Source organism: Canis lupus, chromosome 19 (genome assembly GCF_003254725.2).
Source record: "Canis lupus dingo isolate Sandy chromosome 19, ASM325472v2, whole genome shotgun sequence".
Lineage (NCBI taxonomy): Eukaryota > Metazoa > Chordata > Mammalia > Carnivora > Canidae > Canis > Canis lupus.
The window spans coordinates 13,253,703-13,277,231 of NC_064261.1; the positions used below are offsets into that span (position 1 = coordinate 13,253,703).

Genomic DNA, 23,529 nt, shown 5'->3' on the forward strand with positions numbered 1-23,529 from the left:
TGAAGAAAGATCTATTACCCCAAGATGAGGAAACTGAGCCACAGAGAAAATAAGTGATTTACCTAAAGTCACACAGCTAGTAGTAGGCGGAGCTAAAACTGAATCCCAGGCACACAGTGAGATCTAACTATTCTACGCTGCCTGTCTACTACACTATAGTGCATGAAAAGTAATAATCAGTGCTACTACATTGTACTACTTTTCAATTTTACCAAACATTTCTTAAATATATATTTTTTTAATTTTATTTTTTAAAAATATCTGCCTCTGTCTTTTCAAAATGAATGGTATAGTTTTGACTTGTGGACAAAACCTGATTTATTCTACTTAGAAACATGGAAAATGGAAATGTGCATTTTCACCAGTGAACGTTAGTATTTCTTTATTATTTTGAATATTTTTATGGAACTATCCCTATGTTTTATACTTCTCTTTGATTTGTAACAAAATTAACTTAATGCTCCTCTCTGTTTACATAGGTATATAATCAAACCCACCATCCAACTGGGCTGGCACTTGTTTTTGTGACTGGACCAGCAAAAACAAATCATTCATATTGCCTCTCACAATTCTCAGGACCAAGAACAAATATTTACTAGATAATATACTTGTTAAACAATATAATCTAAAGACAGAATAAAGTATTTAGTATTTTTTAATACCACCCAACTCTTTTTTTCACAATTTCCATGTGTTATTCAATTTTTTTTTTTTGAAGATTTTATTTGTTCATGAGAGACAGAGAGAGAGGAGAAGCAGAGACATACACAGAGGGAGAATCAGGCTCCCTACAGGGAGCCCAATGTGAAACTCGATCCCAGGACCCCAGGGATCACACTCTCAGCCAAAGGCAGATGCTCAACCATTGAGCCACCCAGGTGTCCCTCAATTTTTATTCTTGATAAAAATTTGGTTCTGGCATAATAATGCATATCCAGCTTTATTATACTACTTCTATCTACCACCATAAATAAACAAACTAGGATTCTGATTACTAGACTCCATGAATTATCATCAATTAGTTCCCCAAAGCTAAACCATTCTAGGACAGTGTAACACAAATAAGTTTCTGAACTTTAAGAATATGACCTTTTTCATTTAGGCAACAAGTATTTATTTATTAAATACTTATAATATGCCAAGAATTATATTAGGCCCCAATATAAGAAGATCAAAGCACATTCTTCCTCTCACAGATCTTATAATGAAGTAAAACAATTTTTTTTAAATTAAGCAAAAAATAGACAGATGATGACAACACTATAATGATAATATAACAAGACAGTGTAAGAAAGACCAGAAGGCTCTTTTGATAGTCAAAAAAGTTCCACTTAACCAAAGACATAATACTTAAGCCAAGACCTACATAACAATATGATGTCGACAGACAAGACTTTAAATTGCAAATATCATTAAAACCATATACTTCCTGAAGTCTACTCATGGACAATGTTTCAATGAAGTCTGTAAAAACTATCTAGTCAGTAGGTAAAGGCAAAGCACAGGAACAAATAATTTATGTAAGAGGAAAGGCAAGAGAAAATGATCACACAGTCTCTTCTTTATTTGCTAATTCAAAGATGCTCATTGTAACGTTTTTATTTTTTTCATTGTAACATTTTTAAATTCAAAGTAGACATAGTGAAAAAGGGAAGAATGGTCTTGTTTCTATTACCTCCAATTCTACTTTTCAGAGCTATTTAGTGCTAACATTTTGGAATATTTTCTCTTTGACATTATTTACTACCTACACAAACTTTAAAAACACTAGTTACATTACATATTTTTTAATAGATTTTATTTATTTATGAGAGAGAGAGAGAGAGGGGCAGACACAGGCAGTGAGAGAAGCAGGCTCCATGCAGGGAGCCCAATGTGGGACTTGATCCCGAGTCTCCAGGATCACACCCTGGGCCAAAGGCGGTGCTAAACCACTGAGCCACCTGGGCTACCCATATTACGTATTTTTGACAGGATTCAAACATAAAAATATACAGAAGAGGAGTGACTGGGTGGCTCAGTTTGTTGAGTGTCTGACTCTTGGTTTCAGCTTAGGTCATGATCTTGAGGTCGTGGGATCCAGCCCTGCAACTAGCTCTATGCTCAAGGCAGTCTGCTTGAGATTCTTTCTTTTTCTCTCTCTCCCTCCCCCCCCCCCTTTAGAGCATTCTTTCTCTCTCTCTCAAATAAATAAGTCTTTTAAAAAATATATATGTGTGTATATATATATAGAGAGAGAGAGAGAGAAAGAGAGAGAGAGAGTAAAGCTGAGAAGTCTCTCTTCTTTACTTCTAAGTTTCCTCTCCTTCCAAAAGGTAACCATTGTATTTAATGCTGTATACCCGTGACTCCTATCCATTTATACATGTACACATATTTTAGGAGTTTTTGGTGTGTTTGTTTTTAAACACAAAAGAGACTAACAACATTATTTGTCTTTTTCCAATGTTGTTCCTCACCCTGCTGATTTATAGGACTGCCTCATTTTTTTATATTAGATGAGTTTAGCCCATTTATATTTATTATTGTGATACTTTCTGGATTTAGTTGTTATTAAAAAATTATTCACATTTAATTGTTTTGCAGTTGAGTGTATATAAATTAGAAAGAGCTGTGTTTAAGGTTCAATATGTCATAATGGCTTTAAGAGCATGAACTCTTTTCTGGGTTGCACCCTCTACCATGTGACTTTGAACAAATCAGTTATCCTTTTTGTGAATCATCTGTAAAATGGGGAATAATGACAGTACTTACCCTTTAGGATTGGTTTGAGAAGTAAATGAGTTACTATTTATGAAGCATTTTAACAGTACTTCACAAAAGTGCTATATCTATGACTAATGGCAACGATATTACTGGTTATCCTTATTGTGGGGCCTCCCAATCAGATAGCAGGGCCACCAAATATGGGGTGATATGTTCAGATGGATGCCAGTAGTGCAGATAGTGAAAGAATTCATCCAAGCAGAACAACAGAGATAGAAGTTTACTAAATACACGCAAGGAAGTGGCCAGCAGGACAGCAAAGACTGTATCAGAAGTCAGTGATGGGATGCCACAGTTTGAAGGCAGAGTGAGGGAGTATGGGGACTTATGGAAACTTTCCTTTTTTGGTAGTCTTAGGAAAATTACCTTAGGTAATCAAGCGTGGGGTGGGGTGGGGTGGGGTGGGCGAGGGAGAAGGAGAGAGAGAATCTCAAGGAGATTCCCCACTAAGTGTGAAGTCCCATTCAGGGCCTGATCCCATGACCCTAAGATCATGGCCTGAACAGAAATCAAGAGTGGGACGCTTAACTGACTGAGCCACCCAGATGCCCCAACTAATACCTACTTTTTAATCTAGAATTCTATAAACTTAGATCTAGTTCTAAAACCTATATCCCATTTTTAAAACCCTTTCAAGCAGCTCTTACAAGTGTTGTTTTGGTGCTTAAATGTGTACAATGAGTTTCCCATATATATCCCATTTATGATTATCATAACTTATGAAATATCCTTTTTGTAATGTAACCAATAGTGTGTTCAATCCATATATTAATTTAGTAACACTGTTTTTTTTAGCCTTTCCACCCAGAGTTTTATTTGCTCCATTAATATTTTATTCTATCCTTTATGTATTTTTTTTCCTTTATGTATTTTTATGAAACATGACTATTATTTGTGATAACTATTATGAATAGGATTCCTTTTTCCTTATACTTTCTCTTGAGATGAATATTACTATTTCATAAGAACAGTTTATTCTAGATTTTTCCCTTCAATCCCACAATTGTTGTATTAGAATTGCATTCCAGGAACGCCTGGGTGGCTCAGCAGTTGAGCGTCATTTTTTTTCTTAAAAAGCAGATTTATAAAAATCCTTAGGATAGTAGATTAAGAAATGTAATCCTGGAATTTGGTAACATGCATGGAACTTTTTTCACTTTATACTTGTGACCTTGGGTTTCTGATATGGCTTAACTTGTAAGAGAAATTGAAGAGATAGTACGGTATGGTGGAGAGATGCATATTCCATCACAGAGGAATAAAGCTTCCCTAAGTATTTGATACATTCATTCCTGGAATACAATTTTTTTAAAGATTTTATTTATTTATTCATGAGAGACACAGAGAGAGAGGGGCAAAGACACAGGCAGAGGGAGAAGCAGGCTCCATGCAGGGAGCCTGATGTAGGATTGGATCCTGGAACTCTGGGATCATGTCCTGAGCCAAAGGCAGATGCTCAACCGCTGAGCCACCCAGGTGTCTCAAGATATTTTAAATAATACACCTAGTTGTAGGGAATAACGATCTGAAAATGAAAAAAAAGCTAAGGAATATTTTTAAAAATAATTTGTACTAAGTGTATCTTATTACAAAATGGTATCTTGTAGAATTCTGCATGGGAAAATTCTAATTAATGATATAAACATAAACCTTGTGTCTGTTGTTAACAGGTTTAAAAATAGTATCTCAAAAGAACAATGTTATAAATAGAATAGAGGAGAGATGCCTAAGTGGCTTAGCGATTAAACGTCTGCCTTTATTGAGGAAATTCAAAATCTAATAATAATAACTAATCTTTTGTAATATAGGTCTAGAAATGAGAAAAGTGAAACTTTTTTCTTAGGATTTTGTGTAATGGGGGTTCAAAGTTAGTGCCCTTATCACCAAATTGGATGAATGGATAAGTAAAATGTGGTGTAAACATACAATGGAATATTATTCAGCCTTAAAAAGGAATGAAATTCTAACATATGCTACAGTGTGGAAGAACCTTGAGGACATTATGCTAAGTGAAACAAGCCAGTCGCAAAAAGACAAATACTGTATGAGTCTATTTATATGAGGTACCTAGAATAGCCAGATTCATAAACAGAAAGCAGAAACCAGAATCCCCAGGGGCTGAGGGGATGGGGAAAGGGGGCGAGTATTATCTAATGTGTAGAGAGTTTCAGTTTTGCAAGATGAAGACTTCTATAGATGAGTGGTGGTAATGTTTGCACAACACTATGAATGAATTTAATACCACTGAACTGTACACTTAAAAATGGTTAAGATGGTAAATTTATATGACATATATTTTACCACAATAAAAAAAAAGGAAATTTAGAAACGAGTTAATTTGATAATCTATCTTCCAAATTCTTCAGAAGTTAACTGATACTTTCTTTCCCTCTTGATAATTTCTCAGTAAGCATAAGTAGTTCATTATCCTACTGATCTAAGAACAGATTCAAAGCATGTATTATTCTCTTCATAAAAATGCCATGCCATGATTTAAATATTTGAAGGCCTCACTAATGCTTTTAAATAGAAATTTGAAGAACAGGGATCCCTGGGTGGCGCAGCGGTTTGGCGCCTGCCTTTGGCCCGGGGCACGATCCTGGAGACCCGGGATCGAGTCCCACGTCGGGCTCCCGGTGCATGGAGCTTGCTTCTCCCTCTGCCTGTGTCTCTGCCTCTCTCTCTCTCTCTGTGACTATCATAAATAAATAAAAGTTAAAAAAAAAATTTAAAAAAAAAAAAAAAAAAAAAAAAAAAAGAAATTTGAAGAACAGATCTCTTTAACTGGTTTCCCTAACCTCTCACTTCCTTTTCTTGAGGATTACTTTCCAAGAACCCAGCCTACCTGGGTTTTCTGCTTTAGGGTCTCATCTAGCTTCAATCAAAGTATCAGCTGGGCTGTGTTCTCATCTGGAAGCTTGAGGGAGGAAAACTTGCTTACAAGCTCACTCAGCCTTTCTTCACAGCTACAGGGATGCAAGTGTCAGTATTTTGCTATTTGTCACCCAGAGGCCAACCTCAGCTCCTAGGGGCTATCCATGGTTCCCTACCATGTGGCTCTCTTTGTAGGCAGTTCACAAAAAAGCAGCTTACCTCTCAAGGCCACCAGGAGAGTGAGACTGAGTATGCTAGCAAGGCAAAGTCTAATATAACCTAATGTAAGTATGGGAGTGTCATACTATTAGCTTTACCATATAACATATCATCATATCATGGGCCATTTATTTTCTCTATAATGGCTGGAAAGGGATGGGGGCTGATGTCTTCCTCTGTAACATGTACAGCTTCAACAGCAAAAAGCAGATTCCATATTCGCATTAAAAAAAAATCCCCCCCCAAAATCCCAAATTCCAAAACTCATATTTACAGTAAGAAGAAAACCCCTCATGAGACATCCTATTTTTCTACCCAATATTCTTCTCAGTTGGTAAACAAAGACAAATAAATATACAAAAATAAAAAGTTCAAGGGAAGCAGGAAAGGACCTGAGAACAATGAACTCTTCAAATACTTTCTAAAGTACTATGTTTGTTATATGTCTAAGTTGTTTAGTCATTTCTAATTTTCAATCCTATACCAGAAAAGCTTTCCAAATCACTTTAATTCCATATAATATAAGCTATAACAGTCAGCATTCAAAATCTAGAGCCAGTACATTCCTTGCTATATTTACCTGCAATGAACGACTGGCCAATTAAGTTATAGAAAACAAATCAAATACACACATAACTTGCTATAAGTTTGGTTATGGAGTTTAGGATTACAAAGAACTTCTTGAATCCCATTTCAGTCCCAAGAATAATATTAAAAACCAGGTTTTTTGGGACGTTCTAAACACATAAGTCAGCAGCCCCGGTGGCGCAGCGGTTTAGTGCCTGCCTTTGGCCCAGGGCACGATCCTGGAGACCTGGGATCGAATCCCACGTCGGGCTCCCGGTGCATGGAGCGTGCTTCTCCCTCTGCCAATGTCTCTGCCTCTCTCTAGCTCTTTCTCTGTGTGACTATCATAAATAAATAAAATTTTTTAAAAATAAAATAAAATAAACACATAAGTCTTCTGGGTAGGGCTAACTGCTATCCAGTGCCATCATGATAACCTAAGTCTAGGGTAAAGATAACTAGTTCACCAGAGAAAGGCACCATCTAGATCCACATAAGATACTTAAAGCCTCTATATCAGGCTGGATTGACACCAGTGAGCTTCTGCAGAGACAGGATCCATTTTTGAAGTATATATCAAGCCAAACAGACACAACTGTCATCTATGTTTTAATATAGCCAGTGCAAAAGGAAAAATCGAAGTACTTCTACAAAAATAAACTTCTACAAAAATAGAAGTTCTACTGCAATGCTAAGGAATGAAAAGTCTTTCCTAGAAATGAGCTCTATTACTGAAGCGGCACTCAGTGTCTATATAGTACTTACAGTGCCATATACTACTTTTATCTCCTATTACTCTAATTGTTTTTTTAAAGAGAAAAACATTATTCATGAGAAACACTGAAAGAGAGAGGCAGAGTCACAGACAGAGGGAGAAGCAGGCTCCATGCAGGGAGCCTGATGTGGGACTCGATCCTGGGACCACGATCACGCCCTGAGCCAAAGGCAGATGCTCAACTGCTGAGCCACGCAGGCATCCCTATCATTCTAATACTTAAGCATTTAAACAATGAAATCCTGGTTTTTTTCCTGGATTTTTATCTTCATAAAGTTGACACATAAATAGGAAGTTTATTTGCTCAGTTGTTTTGAGAGGTGGATATTTAAGAAGTCATGGAAGGAAATTCAACAGGTGGATTGTTTCATATCCTATGTGAAACACTGAGGAAATAATCTAATCTCTCTTCAAATTTAGCTCTACTTTTCGATGGGCTTTAAAGAAAGTAATTAAGAGTCTTAAAAGATTTTTAAAATATTTCTTTGGGTGCACTGTTCCTAAAAAATGATTTTTTTCTTTCTTTTTTTTTTTTTTTCCTATAGTACAATACACAGATCTTACTTAGATTTCACCAGTTCTACACACACCCATTCCATGTACTTTTGTGGTCTAAAGTCATCACTTGGAGGTAGCAATGGAAAATAGCAGTGTCAGAAGACCTGGGTTTCTTCACTAGCTATGTGACCTTGAATGCCACCTTAATTTACAAAACGGGAATAATATCTGGCCTACTATACACACACAGTAGCAAATTATTCAATTTACATAAAAATTGATCACTTGTTTTGATATATTTTAGGAGATACAGGAAAAGATTCTTCTTAAAATTATTTTTATAGGAAGGCTGTTGGTGAAAAAGCACCCGCTTTACAGTCAGGAGTCCTATGTTTCTTGGATTCTAGCTCTGTTACTTACTAGCAGTGTGACCCTAGGAAAATTAACTACTCTTCATGCTCTCACTTTCCTTGTATGCTTGACAGAATCCTAACACAGAAGATTGTTGTAAGGATTAAATGAGGTAAGTCAATAAGCACTCACTCAACATATATTCATCTAGCAATTATTCTTCTTGGTGCAATACTGGTTAAAAGTTCCTTTGTGGGGATGCCTGGGTAGCTCAGTGGTTGAGGGTCTGCTTTCCGCTCAGGCCAGGATCCCTGAGTCCCAGGATCAAGTCCTGCATCCAGCTACCAGCAGAGAGCCTGCTTCTCCCTCTGCCTGTGTCTCTAACTCTCTCTGTGTGTCTCTCATGAATAAATGAATAAAACCTAAAAAAAAAAAAGTTCCTTTATGAAATACACACACACACACACACAGTGCTAGATTTCAGGGATTAAAAAAGAAGTCACTGATACATTAAAGCAACCTTATGGCAAACACACACACACACAAATGTTTTTTACCAATATACCCTCTTGGAACCAGTCATGGGAATCTGGTAAATTCTTGGAGCTGTTACAAACAAATTTGCAAGACTGAATCCAAGCACAAAGTATCAGGTCTGGATTCAGAAAACAGTTCTGGGGACGACTGGGTGGCTCAGCGGTTTAGTGCCTGCCTTTGGCCCAGAACTTGATCCTGGAGAACTGGGATCTAGTCCCACGTCAGGCTCCCTGCATGGAGCCTGTTTCTCCCTCTGTGTCTCTGCTTCTCTCTCTCTCTCTCTGTCTCTTATGAATAAATAAATAAATCTAAAAAAAAAAAAAGAAAAGAAAACAGTTCTGAACTAAGAGGGAACACATTTCAAATTTAGCTGCTCACCATGGAATACGCCTGCTAGGATAAACACAGGAAGGTCACAAACAAGACAAAAGCCAAAAGTCATGGCCTATATACCACAGAACAGATAACTAATATAGGGCCTGGCACAGGGAAGCTGCTTATAAATATTGGTCGAATTAACCGAATTGAGTCCCAATTCTGCCACTTTCACACCAAGCGGCTCTGGGTAAGTTGTCTACTTCTCTGAACCTTAGTTCTCTATAAAACAGAAACGTGTCTGCTCTACCTATCTCACAGGACCAGTTGTAATCAAATGAAATCACATGAGAGTGTATCAGTCCTAATAAAACAATAATCATGACACACATAATGACCACTGCTACCAATTAGCTTACAAGCCTACTCGCAGAAGATGTTAATATGTAAGCACCAGGAAAGAGACTGCATCAAGATCTACTGAAACAAAACTGAAACACCCGTGCTTTCTAAAAATGTCATCTTTGGGCAGCCCGGGTGGCCCAGCGGTTGAGCGTCTGCCTTCAGCCCAGGGCCTGATCCTGGAGACCCGGAATCGAGTCCCGCGTCGGGCTCCCTGCATGGAGCGTACTTCTCCCTCTGCCTGTGTCTCTGCCTCTGTCTCTCTCTTGCGTCTCTCATGAATAAATAAATAAAATCTTAAAAAAAATTAAATTAAAATGTCATCTTTATGATGAAAGGAGCCGGTCACTGCTACACCGAGGCTGGGCCTTTTCCAACCCCCAGGTTACAACAGCAGGGTCTGCGGAGTGACATGCATCTTGCAAGACTGAAAATCGCCCCGTCCGCGCAGGCGGCGGGGAGATGCCGACCTGAGGGTCAGCAGATTAGAAAGAGCTGGCCCCCCACCTGCACAGCCCCACGCAGGCCCCAACGAGGCACTACCTTTGCATTTAGCAGCGCGAGACAACGGCAGCGCCGAGACCATTGCACCTTCCACGGCGGGTCAGAGACCGCCCGCCCGCCGGCCTCCCCCGGGGCGGCCACAGCGCGCCCTGAAGCCCCGCCTCGTGCGGGGCCCGGACCCCCGCGCCTGCAGCCGAGCCCGCGCCTCCAGTGCCTGCCTCCCGGCACGTAGGCAGCGCGCGCAGGGGCTCGGGGAGCGCGGCCCGGACCTGCTGCGTACTCACTGGCCGAGCCGAGGGCGCCTGCTGTCCAGCCGCCGAGCCTCCTGGAACCGCCGCTCCCCTGGCTCCCGGGACTCGCTTTCCCTCGGAGCCCCAGCAGCAGCGACAGCAGCCTCTCCAGGAACGCGGGAGCCAAAGGGCGCAGCCAGCCAAGGCTGGGGAGGCGGGGGAGCCGTTTCGTCACGCCCCGAACCCTCTCAGGCCGTCGCGCGCACGGTCCCAGGCGCCCGAGACACCCGCGCGCCCCAGGAGAGCGAGGACGCAGGGCCCCGCCCCCGGCCTCTTCCCGCCCTGCGCCGTCGGGCCTCCCACGTGACTGAGTCTCTGCCCCGCCTCCCTCGCCCCGCCCACCCCGAATTGCCGGGCACGCACGCGCACTTGCGCGCTCGCGCTGACAGCTTCGGCCGAGGGGAACGCGAGGGAGCAGGAGGTGTCGCGAGAGTTGGCCTCACCGCGTCGGGGGCGGCGGAATCATGGCGAGCCTGGGGTTGGAGGCTGAGCAGGAGCCGCTCTTAGGCGACCGCACACCCGGAAGCAGGTGAGCGGATGTTGGAGGAAGGCCCCCTCACCTTCCTGCACTGTTGGGGCTGGCCCCCTCGTCCGGCGTCAGCCTCGCTGCGCGCGCAGCGGTTGCGCGCGATCCGGCGGTGGCTCCTGCTGCCGAGGCGCGAAGTTCGGCGGCGCGGCGAGCCCGCGGGCCCTGGGGAAGGCGTGACCGACCTCCAGACGCGCCCTCGGCCCTCCGCCCGCTGCCCCCTGCGTTCCCTGTCCCCTTGGAGCTCCTCGCTGCACGCGTTTCACGGAGGTTCCGAAATGATGCTTTTAAGTGGATACTTGAAGATACTCCTCCGTTTGGCTAAATTGCGCGATGACTTTTGATACCTTGTTAGCAGGTCAACCTGTACGAAACGGGCACACCTTTCCCCTTTGCCAAGTATATTGACTTAATTTCCCAGAGTTTGAGGATGAACTGTATGTAGTTCGACTCCTAATCCTGGTTGTATTGGGCCTACTTTACGGACAGTAATTCAGATTTGTTACAGTTTGTCTCACTACGCAATGAAGTATCTATTTTTTTTTTTGTCTTTAGGAAAACGGGACTATTTTCTTTGAAACGTAATTTGTCAAATTAATTGATACACATGGGATCCCTGGGTGGTGCAGCGGTTTGGCGCCTGCCTTTGGCCCAGGGCGCGATCCTGGAGACCCGGGATCGAACCCCACGTCGGGCTCCCAGTGCATGGAGCCTGCTTCTCCCTCTGCCTATGTCAAAAAAAAAAAAAATTAATTGATACACATTAAGCTGTCGACGACCATGTTAAGTTTTGCACATTTGTCTTTTAAGCACCGAGCTTTTATTTTAACCACTTTGTTTGAAACTCCCTGGGCGCTGTGTGTCTTTGGTCTCTGATTTACTAGACGGACTATATGTCTTGCAATTAAAAAAAATTTTTTTTAATATTTTATTTATTTATTCATGACAGAAAGAGAGAGGCAGAGACACAGGCAGAGGGAAAAGCAGGCTCCATGCAGGGAGCCAACGTGGGACTCTATCCGGGGTCTCCAGGGTCATGCCCTGGGCTGCAGGCGGCGCTAAACCGCAGGGCCACCGGGACTGCCCTGTCTTGCAATTTTATCTACACTTTACTTGCAGATCAATATGGTTATTACCAGTGCCGAAATATGTCATAATAGAAGGATGTCCTCAGGGCCCTATTGAGACATCTTGGACTATTTGCTTCTATACTAGTTTATTTTACACTATTTTCTTACTAGTTTATTCTATACTTGCTACACGTTTAACGTTTTATGTCTGCTTTTTAGCTTTTCTACCTGTTCTGTTGCCGGCAGACTCTTCCTCAACATATTTTTGTTACCTGTTGACGACACCAGTTTTTGTTCCTGTCAGCAACGTCTCTTCTCCCAACTTTGAGACTTGTAGTTTGCTGCTGTTTTGAAAACCATATCCAAGCTTAATAGAATTATGTCCAGTTAGAACATGGAAGCTATGACTAAGGGCTAACCCGCTCTCTTATTAGTCAGGTGCATGTGCTTCAGGGCATACACTTTGTGACATTTGGATTTATCAAAGTTTTTGCTTCTACCTGATTCTTGGCTGTTTTTCCCATAGATTCAGGATCCTTGAGTTAATAGATGTGGTCTCATAGTATATATTCTACAACTGTGTCCAAGGAAATCTGCTTTAAAAAGTGATTTTTTCTTATTCTTATGTACTCCTATGCTTCATTTATTTTTTTTTCTAAAGATTTATTTATTTATTCATGAGAGACAGAGAGAGAGAGGAAGAGACACAGGCAGAGGGAGAAGCAGGCTCCATGCAGGGAGCCAGATGCAGGACTTGATCCCGGGACTCCAGGACCAAGCCCTGGACCAAAGGCAGATGCTAAACCGCTGAGCCACCCAGGGAACCCCCTCATGATTCAACTATATCTGAGTGAGTGATTGAGGCTCATTAGGGTGCATCTGAATTCACATGTTCTGTCCAAAAATAAAATAGTTGATCATTTTAAAAATTAGGATATATTTTAAGAATAATTCAATACTCTTTTAAAACATAGATTCCCTAGTAAAATGAACATATGTATTACTAATTGTCAAGCCCTGCTCGCTTTGAGTAAATTGTAGACACTTCAGCCTAGTTCACCATCAACTTTACCTCACTAAGAAGGTTAGATTTATTTTTTATTTTTATTTTTTGAATTCTACCAAACATTTTTAATTAATTAATTTTAAAGATTTTATTTATTCATGAGATAACACAGAAAGAGAGAGAGGCAGAGACACAGGCAGAGAAAGAATCAGGCTCTAAGCAGGGAGCCCCATGTGGGACTCAATCCCAGGTCTCCAGGATCACGCCCTGGGCCAAAGGCAGACACCCAATTGTTAAGCCACCCATGCGTCCCCAAACATTTTTAAAAATTCAATTTGCCAACGTATGGTATAACAACCAATGCTCATCACATCATGTGCCCTCCTTAATGCCCATCCTGCAGTTCCCTATCCCCCCAGCCACTTCCCTTTCCATAACCCTTTGTTTCCCAGAGTCAGGAGTCTCTCGTGGTTTGTCTTCCTTTCTAATTTTCCCACTTGGTTTCCCCTCCCCCTTATGGTCCCTTTCACTATTTCTTACATTCCAGATAAGAGTGAAACCATATGATAATTGTCTTTCTCCAATTGACTTACTTCGCTCAGCATAATACCCTCCAGTTCCATCCACATTGAAGCAAATGGTGGGTGTTTGTCCTTTCTGATAGCTGAGTAATATTCCATTGTATATATAGACAACTGCTCTATCCATTCATCTGTTGAACGTCTCGGCTTCTTCCTATAAGTTTGGCTATTGTGGGCATTGCTGCTATAAACACTGGGGTGCAGGTGTCCCATCATTTTACTAGGGTATTTTTATTTTTAGCTTCTTGAGGAACCTCCACACTTTTCCAGAGTGGCTGTGCTATTTTGCATTTTCACTAGCAGTGTTAGAGGGTCCCCTTTCTCCACATCCTGGCCAACATTTGTTTCCGGTCTTATTAATTTTAGCCATTCTCACTGGTGTAAAGTGGCATCTCATTGTGGTTTTGATTTGTATTTCCCTGATGACAAGTGATATGAAGCATTTTTTCATGTGCCTATTGGCCATGTGTAGGTCTTCGGAGAAATGTCTGTTCATGTCGTCTGTCCATTTCGTGGTTGGACTGTTTGTTTTTTGGGTGTTGAGTTTGATAAGTTCTTTATAGATCTTGGATTCTAATCCTTTATCTGATATGTCATTTGCAAATATCTTCTCCCATTCTGTAGGTTTCCTTTTAGTTTTGTTGACTGTTTGCTTTTTATCCTGATGAAGTCCCAATAGTTCATTTTTGCCTTTGTTTCCCTTGTCTTTGGGGACGTGTCTAGTAAGAAGTTGTTGCAGCTGTGGTCATAGAGGTTGCTGCCTGTGTTCTTCTCTAGGATTTTGATGGATTCCTGTTTCACATTTAGATCTTTCATCTATTTTGAGTTTATGTATGGTGTAAGAGAATGGTCTAGTTTCATTCTTCTGCATGTGGCTGTCCAATTTTCCCACATTATTTATTGAAGAGACTGTCTTTTTTCCAGTGGATATGTTTTCCTGCTTTGTAGAAGATTAGTTGTAAGAAGGTTAGTTTTAATTTACTGGTCTGGGGAGTCCTCAGTGGTCTCCACTTACCCCATTTATAGTGTTTAAGAGAACAAGAGGTTACCAAACTTTTTCTGTAAAGGCCCAGATAGTAAATATGTTAGACTTTGCAGGATGTGAGGCAGAATCAAAGATACTATATAGGTACTTAGATAACAAGAAAGAAAACAAAGTCTCACAAAATTTTTTGGTAATGAAATTTAAAATATAATAAATGAATAAATTTTTTTGCAATACAAATCCATGATAGGAATACCATTCCTTTTTTAGGGGTGGCATTTTGCTTAACTAGAGTTAAGGGTCGATGTTTTTGGGGCATCTGGGCGGCTCAGTTGGTTAAGCGGCTGCCTTTGGTTCGGGCCATGATCCCAGGGTCCTGCTCCACAGGGAGCCTGCTTCTCCCTCTCCCTCTGCTGTTCCCCCTGATTGTGTTCTCTGGCTTGCTCTCTCTGTCAAATAAATAAAATAAAAATCTTTTTTTTTAAAGGTGATTTCTATTAAGTTGCTCACAAATATTCGTTTGTAAAAACTATTCTTCAGTAGAAACTGGTGATCTAGAAACAGGTGATAGGTTTGATTTGGACTAAAGACTATAGTTTGCTGATCCTTCTTTTAGAATATCCTAAAATGTTAACAGGTGCTTAAAATTTTTCTTTGCAACTCTAGCCTAATTTCTGTAATACAGATATTACTAAGCCTTCTGGTCTTATAGAACATATCCTTATAGAACATTCTCAATTTATTTTTATCTTCTAAATTCTGTACTGTAATACCATTACACTGTTTTGTCAATGAGCACACATTCTTTTATCTTCTTTGAATATGGGTTCATTTGCTCTTCAGTAGTTCACAAATGCTCTCGCTGGTAAATATGGTTTTTTTGTTTTTGTTTTTAAGATTTTATTTACTTTTTCATGAGAGTCACACAGAGAGAGGCAGAGACAGAGGCAGAGGGAGGAGCAGGCTCCATGCAGGGAGCCTGATGCGGAACTGGATCCCAGGACCCTGGGATCACATCCTGAGCCAAAGGCAGACGCTCACCCACTGAGCCACCCACGCGTCCCTCTCTGGTAAATATGTAATTTTATTTTTCCCTCAGTAAATCCAGAGTCATTTTTTTAAAAATAAAGTACTGCTGTTTACCCAAGGCTCCTTGTATTAAATAATAATCTATTGAACCTAAATTTGGTACTTTTTACTTATTCCTGTTAAATTTTATCTAATTTATTTTGGTGATCAATTCACTCCAGTATTTCATGTATTCTTCCTAGTTTTTAAGTTACAACTTTGACAAATTGTCTTGGAAGTTCAGCATTCCTTCTTATGCCTTTATGATACAAGAAAGAAACCTTCAGAAAGTCAGTCTTAGCCATGTGACATGGTTGGTTGAATCATCACAGTTAAGAAAAATATAATAAAAATGGTTAATGGGGCACCTGGGTAGCTCAGTTGGTTAAGCCTCCAACTCTTGATTTCAGTTCAGGTCATGATCTCAAGTTGGTTAGATCAAGCCCCCGTCAGATTCCATGCTCAGCGCAGGGTCGGCTTCTCTTTCTCCTTTGGCCCCTCCCACTCACACTCTTTCTAAAATAAATAAATCTTTTTAAAAAAATTATAACTTGACTGAGGGACAGTTATATTCTCCTACGTTCCTACACTCTCCAGCAGAATAGAAAGATGCACTTCTTCACCAGACTTATACTTTTTGAATTAAAAAAAAGTAAAAAGTAAAATTATTTCAAAAAATTTCAAGTCCATAGAAAAGTTGAAAAAAGAGTACAATGAATACCTGTATACCCTATCACTGTTAGCCTTTACCATGCTGCTCAAATCTCTTTCTATATGCACATACACCCACATATACCTTTTTGCCAAAATTCCCAAAAGTAGTTTGCGGGTATTATGACACTTTATCCCAAGTATTTCAGTCATCTTCTTCTTTTATTTAAGATTTATTTTTAGGGAGTGCACACATTCTTGCAATGGGAGAGGGGGAGAGAGAAGCAGACTCCCCGCTGAGTGCAGAGCCTGACCTCACAATCCTGAGATCATGACCTGAGCTGAAACCCAAGAGTCAAAAAAAAAAAAAAACCCAAGAGTCCACTTCTTTACCACCTGAGCCACCTAGGTGCCCCTGCAGCCTACATCTTCTCAAAGCAAAAACATTCCTTTACACAACTATGTCACTGTAACTATAGCTAAAAATACAATACTAATTCAAAATATCATGCAATATGTAGCCTATACTCAAGTTTTTTTCAGTTCCAAAAATATACTTTATAGCTATTTAAAAAAAGACAATAACAGGATCTAGGGACACTTGGGTGGCTCAGTCAGTTAAGCATCTGAATCTTGATTTCAGCTCAGGTCATGATCTCTGGGAAATAAGCTTAGGTGATGATCTTGGGTGACGGGATTGAGCTCCACATCAGTCTTCGAGCTCAGCAGAGAGTCTGCTTGAGATTCTCTCCCTCTCCCTCTCCCCCTTATCCCACTCATGTTCACTCTCTATCACTCTCTCTCAAATAAATAAATCTTTTTTTAAAAAAACGGAATCCAATTAATGGTCATGCACTGATTTTTATATCTTTTTTTAAATTTTTATTTATTTATGATAGTCACAGAGAGAGAGAGAGAGAGAGGCAGAGACACAGGCAGAGGGAGAAGCAAGCTCCATGCACTGGGAGCCTGACGTGGGATTCGATCCCGGGTCTCCAGGACCACGCCCTGGGCCAAAGGCAGGCACTAAACTGCTGCGCCACCCAGGGATCCCCTGATTTTTTTTTTTTAATTTTTATTTTATGATAGCCTCAGAGAGAGAGAGAGAGAGAGAGAGAGAGAGGCAAAGACACAGGCAAAGGGAGAAGCAGGCTCCATGCACCTGGAGCCTGACGTGGGATTCGATCCCGGGTCTCCAGGATCGCGCCCTGGGCCAAAGGCAGGCGCTAAACCGCTGCGCCACCCAGGGATCCCTCCCCTGATTTTTATATCTTTTTAAGACTCTCTCAATCTATAACCTTCCCCTGATTTTTTATCTCTGTTGTTTCCAACATTGAATCCTTGGATAATTCTAGGTCAGTTTCTTTCTTTCTTTCTTTCTTTCTTTCTTTCTTTCTTTCTTTCTTTCTTTCTTTCTTTCTTATCTTTCTCTTTTTTTTTCTAGGTCAGTTTCTGTAGAACATCTCACATTCTGGATTTTTGGCATGTTTCTTTTTTTTTCTTAAGATTTTATTTATTTATTCATGACCGGGGGTGGGGGGGGCAGACACAGGCAGAGGGAGAAGCAGGCTCCATGCAGGGAGCCCAAAGTGAGACTCGATCCCAGGTCTCCAGGATCACACCTCGGGCCGAAGGTGACACTAAACTGCTGAGCCACTGGGGCTGCCCAGCATGTTTCTTTTTTAATAGATCAGATATTTCTGGCAAGAACATCCCATGGGTTATGTTGAGAATATCCCAATATATTAACATTAGGAGGCATCAAATATCCAGCCATCCCACTATTCAGGATGCTAGGCTTGACCACTTGGTTAAGAGGGTGACTGCTGTATCTCTCAATTACAAAGCCTTATTTTCTATTTTGTGGTTACTAAGTAGACAGTGGGGTGATACTTTAAGACCCTGTGACTATCCTGTCCTCAACAACTTTTCAACCAGTTGTTTTAGGATCCATCAGTTATCCTTTCTTTCATATATTATTACATGGAGAGTAGTGATTAAATAACATTTTTCTAATTCTGTCATCCTTTCAATATTTAATAGCTGTCATTGAAAGAAGAAAGATTTTTGACTGAGCTCCAAATCAAGTTGAAATTAAACATTTTTATTATATTTTTTTCAGAATCAAATTATTTACTTCTCTTGATTCCCTAACCTAGATAAGATATGAGCAAAATAGTTATTTGAAATTTTCAGGCTTATTTTAATGATTGTTTTTATTAGTGATGGTCAGTTTAATTTCTGATATCCAGGAAATAATAATGGTTTCATTAAAAATATAATACCCAATGCTGGAAAGTGATACCAGAATCCAGTGCTGCAGGATTGAATAATGGGTACCTTTTGCTGATACGTAATTATCTATCTTATGTTCCAGATTCCAATATATTGATTTCCAAATAGATGGTCCCTGACTTATGATGGCTTAACTTATGATTTTTCAACTATACAATGGTACCAAAGAACCATACTTCAGATTTTGAATTTTGATTTCTTCCTGGCCTAGTGATGTGTGGTAGGCTACTCTCTTGTAGTGCTAGACAGTGAGCTGCTACTCCCAGTCACTTGATCACCAATATAACCAATTTATACACTTACAGCCATTCTATACCCATACAGCCATTGTGTTTCTCACTTTTAGTACAGTATTTTATAAATTACATGAGAGTGCTCGCTTCGGCAGCACATATACTAAAATTGGAACGATACAGAGAAGATTAGCATGGCCCCTGCGCAAGGATGACACGCAAATTCGTGAAGCGTTCCATATTTAATAAATAAATAAATAAATAAATAAATAAATTACATGAGATATTCAATACTTTGTTATAAAATAGGCTTTGTTTTAGATGATTTTTCCTAACTGGGCTAATGTCAGTGTTCTGAGCATGTTTAAGGCAGGCTAATTTAAGGTATGATGTTCAGTAGGTTAGGTATATTAAATGCTTTTCCAAAAAAAAAAAAAAAAAAGAGAGAGAAAGAAAAAAAAGAAATGCTTTTCCAACTTAATGTATTTCCAATTTATAATGGGTTTAAACCCCATTGTAAATTAAGGAAGATCAGCATGGGTATTTGGGGTTCTGGTTATTAGAGGGGGAGAGGGCTGGAGGGGCAGAGGTAAAGGGAAAGAGAGAATCTGAGGTAGGTTCCATGCCCAGTGCAGAGCCCAGTGAGGAGTCCCACTTGGGGCTCAACCTCACAACCCTGATGTCATGACCTGAGCTGAAACCAAGAGTTGGTTGCCTAACCTACTGAGCTACCCAGGCACATCTGGGGTTCTTCTGTTTTTCAAGTGTGCTATATTATGGTGAAAAGTCTATTTTCATGGAATGGAATATATAATATTAGAAACTTTATATTTATTATATTAGCAACTAATATACCTGGCACATAGTAGATCTAATTAATGTTATCTTCTTCTTCGCACTCTACCACACCCAATCACATCACTTTTGAAAAAAGAAAGTTCCTTTTTTGAAGACTAACTTGACAACCGTAAGGTCTATTTTAGAAAATAGCTTTGGAACATAAGAAGACATTCTGTCTGTTGTGCTTATATTATTTGAAAATATAAGGCTCATAGTAAGGTAAATTTATTAACTCTTTCTGTATGTGAATGTGAAAATGCAATGAATCCATACACACCCTCATGTATTACCTAACTGAAGGAGGATAGAGCTTATCTGGTAACCCATGTTGGAGCAAAGGCAAGAATGTCTTAGGGCTCAGAATGTCTTAGGTCACAACATACTTTTCTGGTGTCACTTCTACATTAATTTTGCTTAAAGTACCCAGCCAAAATAGCTTCCTGCAGCAAACTCAATTTACTGTCGTCATATAGAATCTGTCTTACTAATGACATAATTATTTTTTAATATGTAATAGCTGTATATCCCATCCACAGGAGATCTAATTGTTGTAGCTAGTTTGATTTATTTTGATATACTTTATTTTGTCAGTTTAACAAATTTCAACACTCAATTTGTAGCAGGTCAATGATAGCCAAGTAATTGGTTGACAAAATGTTATACCCTTTTAAACTACGTCATGTCTCCTAAGTTTCTATGTGTAATGATATGTTAATATAATCCATGGAAATTGAAAGAAAAATTGCTTACTCATAGATAATTAGTATAGTAAAAACCAATATTATAAATTATACCTCTGTCGTATCTTCTTTATTACTTTAGGAGAAAGAAAATAAAATTGTGCCATAGAAAGATTGGCACATAATGAGATAACATTATACTACTTTTTCTTCTTTAATCCTAGAGAATGGGATATTTTAGAAACTGAAGATCATTATAAGAGCCGATGGAGATCTATTAGGATTCTATATCTTACTATGTTTCTTAGCAGTGTAGGTAAGTATTAGAAATTATATATAATCTTAAAAATTCAAATAAAGTATCTTATTTTAGTGTCACTTAATTTTTAAATTACTTATTATTTTGGTAAAAATCACATAATATAAAATTTTCCATCCTAACCATTTTTAAGATCAGAAGTGTTACATTTGTCTACATGATTATATAACCTATCTCCAGAGTTTTTCATCTTGCAAACCTAAAACTCTGTACCATTAAACAACTCCTCGTTTGCCCTTTCTCCCATGTCCTGGCAACCACCATTCTTTCTGTATCTACTTCATATAAATGGAATCATACAGTATTTTTCTTTTTGTAACTTGCTTATTTTATTTATCCTATTCTCAAGGTTCATCCATGTTATAGGATGATCAGAATTTCTTAAGGCCTTATTTAAGGCCTTCCCCCTTGGTGGGGAAGAAAATCTTTTCTTCTACTTTCTTAAGTTTTGTAGCTTGCCCCTGCAAATGAAAGCAATGGAAGACAGATCAACAGAATGAAATCTTGTCATTTGCAACTACATGCTACATGAGTGGAGCTAGAGAGTATAATGTTAAGCGAAATAAGTCAGGCAGAGAAAGACAACCTAATTTCATTCCTATGTGGAATTTAAGAAACAAAACAAAAAGCAAAGGGAAAAAAAGACAAACCAAGAAAGACTTTTTTTTATACGATTTTATTTATTTATTTGACAGAGAAAGAGCATGAGTGTGTAGCGTTCTCCAGTGCACAAGCAGGGCGAGCAGCAGGTAGAGGGAGTAGAAGCAGGCTTCCCTTTGAGTAGGGAGCCTGATGCAGGGCTCTATCCCAGAACCCTTGGATCATGACCTGAGCCAAAGGCAGACACTTAACAGACTGACCACCCAGGTTCCCAAAGAAACAGACTTAACTAACTATAGAGAACAAACTGATGGCCAATCAGAGGGGAGGAGGAAGTGGGGGGGATGGGTGAAATAGAGGAATGGGATTAAAGAGTGCACTTGTCATGTTGAGCACTGGGTAGTATATGGAAGTGTTGAATCACTTATTGTACACTTGAAACTAATATAACACTGCATGTTGACTATACTGAAATTAAAATAAAGTAAAATTAAATACTTCTAATTTTTAGCACTCAATTATCTAAAATTATAATTTTAATTTTAATAACAAAAAAGGAAAATTTTTAACTTTAGGTTTTAATTAGCATGTTAAACATTTTACCTGTTTATAAGTTTCTTGTTTTGTGTGTGTGTGTGTGTGTGTGTGTGTGTGTTTAAGATTTTATTCATGAGAGACACAGAGGGAGGGGCAGAGACATAGGCAGAGGGAGGAGAAGCAGGCTCCATGCAAGGAGCCGGATGTGGGACTCAATCCCAGGACTCTAGGATCACACCCTGAACCGAAGGCAGATGCTCAACCACTGAGCCATCCAGGCGTCCCCTGTTTATAAGTTTTTGATTGTGAAATTGTAGCCTTGATTTCAAATATTAGTTTACTCTTTCAGTCCTCTTTTCGTCAAAACAATGTCAATTCAAAATACATTAAAATGAAACTAATAACTAAATTATTTTTTTAAATAGGCTTTCTAAAAAGAATGAAGTATTGATACTGGTACAACATGGATGAAACTTGAAAACATGCTAAGATAGAAGCCAGACACAAAAGACTACATGCTGCATGATTCTGTTCATAGAAAAGTCTAGAGTAGGAAAATTAATAGAGACAAGTAGATTAGTAGTTGCTTAGGGGTGGCTGATAGGATGGAAAACAGCAGAGTAAAGGGTCCAGAGTTTCTTTGTGATGTGACTAGAATGTTCTAAAATTGACTGTGGTGATGGTTGCACATATCTGTGATTATACTAAAAACAACTCATTGTATACTTTAAATGAGTAGGATATATGGTATGTGAAGTATATCTTAATAAAAGTGTTTTTTAAAAAATAGCCTTGGGACACCTGGGTGACTCAAGGTTGAGCAGCTGCATTCCGCTCAGGGCATGATCCCAGAGTCCCAGGATCGAGTCCCACATCACACTCCCTGCATGGAGCCTGCTTCTCCCTCTGCCTATGTCTTTGCCTCTCTCTGTGTGTCTCTCATGAATAAATAAATAAAATCTTTTTTAAAAAATAAAAAAAAATTAAAAATAGCCTTTATAAAATTTTGATTGGACATGCCTAACATTTAAAATTGACAAATAGGATTATAGTTTATCATTACAGCTTTTAAGCAATAAAGAATAGTAGAGATAATGAATTTTCTTTTAAGGTATAGCCGTATTGAAGTCTCTCAGTTGTTTACAGCTACTGTCCCATTTAGATGTTCATATTCCTTTCTGGTTGTCTTCCTTACAGTCAATTATCTCTGCCAAAGAGGGCTGCCTGGGTGGCTCAGGGGTTGAGTGTCTGCTTTTGGCTCAGAGCATGATCCTGGGGTCCCCAGATCGAGTCCCACATGGGGCTCCCTATGGGGAGCCTACTTCTCTCTCTGCCTATGTCTCTGCTTCTCTCTCTGTGTCTCTCATGAATAAATTTTTAAAAAATCTTTTAAAAAATTATCTCTGCCAAATAACATGGATTAGAAGTCTACCACTTCCTGTATAACAGAATAGACTTTCCTTCATTCTTTTCTGCTATAAAAACTTAACAAAACTTTCTATTTACGGTAAAGACATGTGAGTACGAAGAAATAGGTCCTCTGCTTTTATTATCTTAATTATGGCCAGGTTCTATAATTATATCTTGTTTTCAAGTCTTTAATGTTAACTGATAAATGAAACTGCATTACTTGGTAAATTAAACGTTGTGGGGCATAAATTTGTAAATTCAGAATGATATTTTAAAGTCCATGTTACAATTTTTTTTAAAGATATTATTTATTTATTCATGAGAGACCGAGAGAGAGAGTGAGAGGCAGAGACACAGGCAGAGGGAGAAGCAGGCTCCATGCAGGGAGCCTGATGTGGGACTCGATCCCGGGACCTCAGGATCATACCCTGGGCTGAAGGCAGATGCTAAACTGCTGAGCCACCCAGAGATTCCCCCCATTCTAACAATTTAAAAATTGTTCTATAAATAATGATGAAATTATTTTTAAGTATAAATAACAGCTTTTGCCTCTTTACAGGATTTTCTATTGTGATAATGTCAATATGGCCATATCTCCAAAAGGTTAGTACATTTCAATCTGTTATTCTA

At 39.3% G+C, this 23,529-nt stretch overlaps 2 protein-coding genes and 1 non-coding gene across 19 annotated transcripts in view; 2 read left to right on the forward strand and 1 right to left on the reverse strand.

Annotated features, from left to right (window-relative positions):
- The window catches only part of ABHD18 (abhydrolase domain containing 18), a 46,283-nt gene extending 35,882 nt beyond the window's left edge, over positions 1–10,401 (reverse strand). The window contains exons 1-2 of one of the 3 annotated variants that reach the window (XM_049097280.1): positions 10,093–10,379; positions 8,243–8,472 (exon numbers count right to left, since the gene is read on the reverse strand). In XM_049097280.1, the coding sequence (XP_048953237.1) occupies positions 8,243–8,249 (7 nt within the window). In that variant the 5' untranslated portion in view covers positions 8,250–8,472; positions 10,093–10,379. Of the gene's footprint in view, positions 1–8,242; positions 8,473–9,847; positions 9,993–10,092 lie in introns of those variants that run through there. The other 2 variants (XM_049097281.1, XM_049097279.1) reach the window with 2 other exon arrangements.
- The window catches only part of MFSD8 (major facilitator superfamily domain containing 8), a 127,362-nt gene that overhangs the window by 66,861 nt on the left and 36,972 nt on the right, over positions 1–23,529 (forward strand). For 9 of the 15 annotated variants that reach the window (XM_049097272.1, XM_049097270.1, XM_049097269.1 and 6 more), the window contains 2 exons: positions 20,258–20,349; positions 23,459–23,502. In XM_049097272.1, the coding sequence (XP_048953229.1) occupies positions 20,258–20,349; positions 23,459–23,502 (136 nt within the window). Of the gene's footprint in view, positions 1–10,468; positions 10,628–15,163; positions 15,337–20,257; positions 20,350–23,458; positions 23,503–23,529 lie in introns of those variants that run through there. The other 6 variants (XM_025420575.3, XM_025420569.3, XM_049097277.1 and 3 more) reach the window with 5 other exon arrangements.
- On the forward strand, positions 18,653–18,759 carry LOC112642807 (U6 spliceosomal RNA). Its single transcript, XR_003125466.1, has one exon. It is a non-coding gene; the product is annotated as a U6 spliceosomal RNA (small nuclear RNA).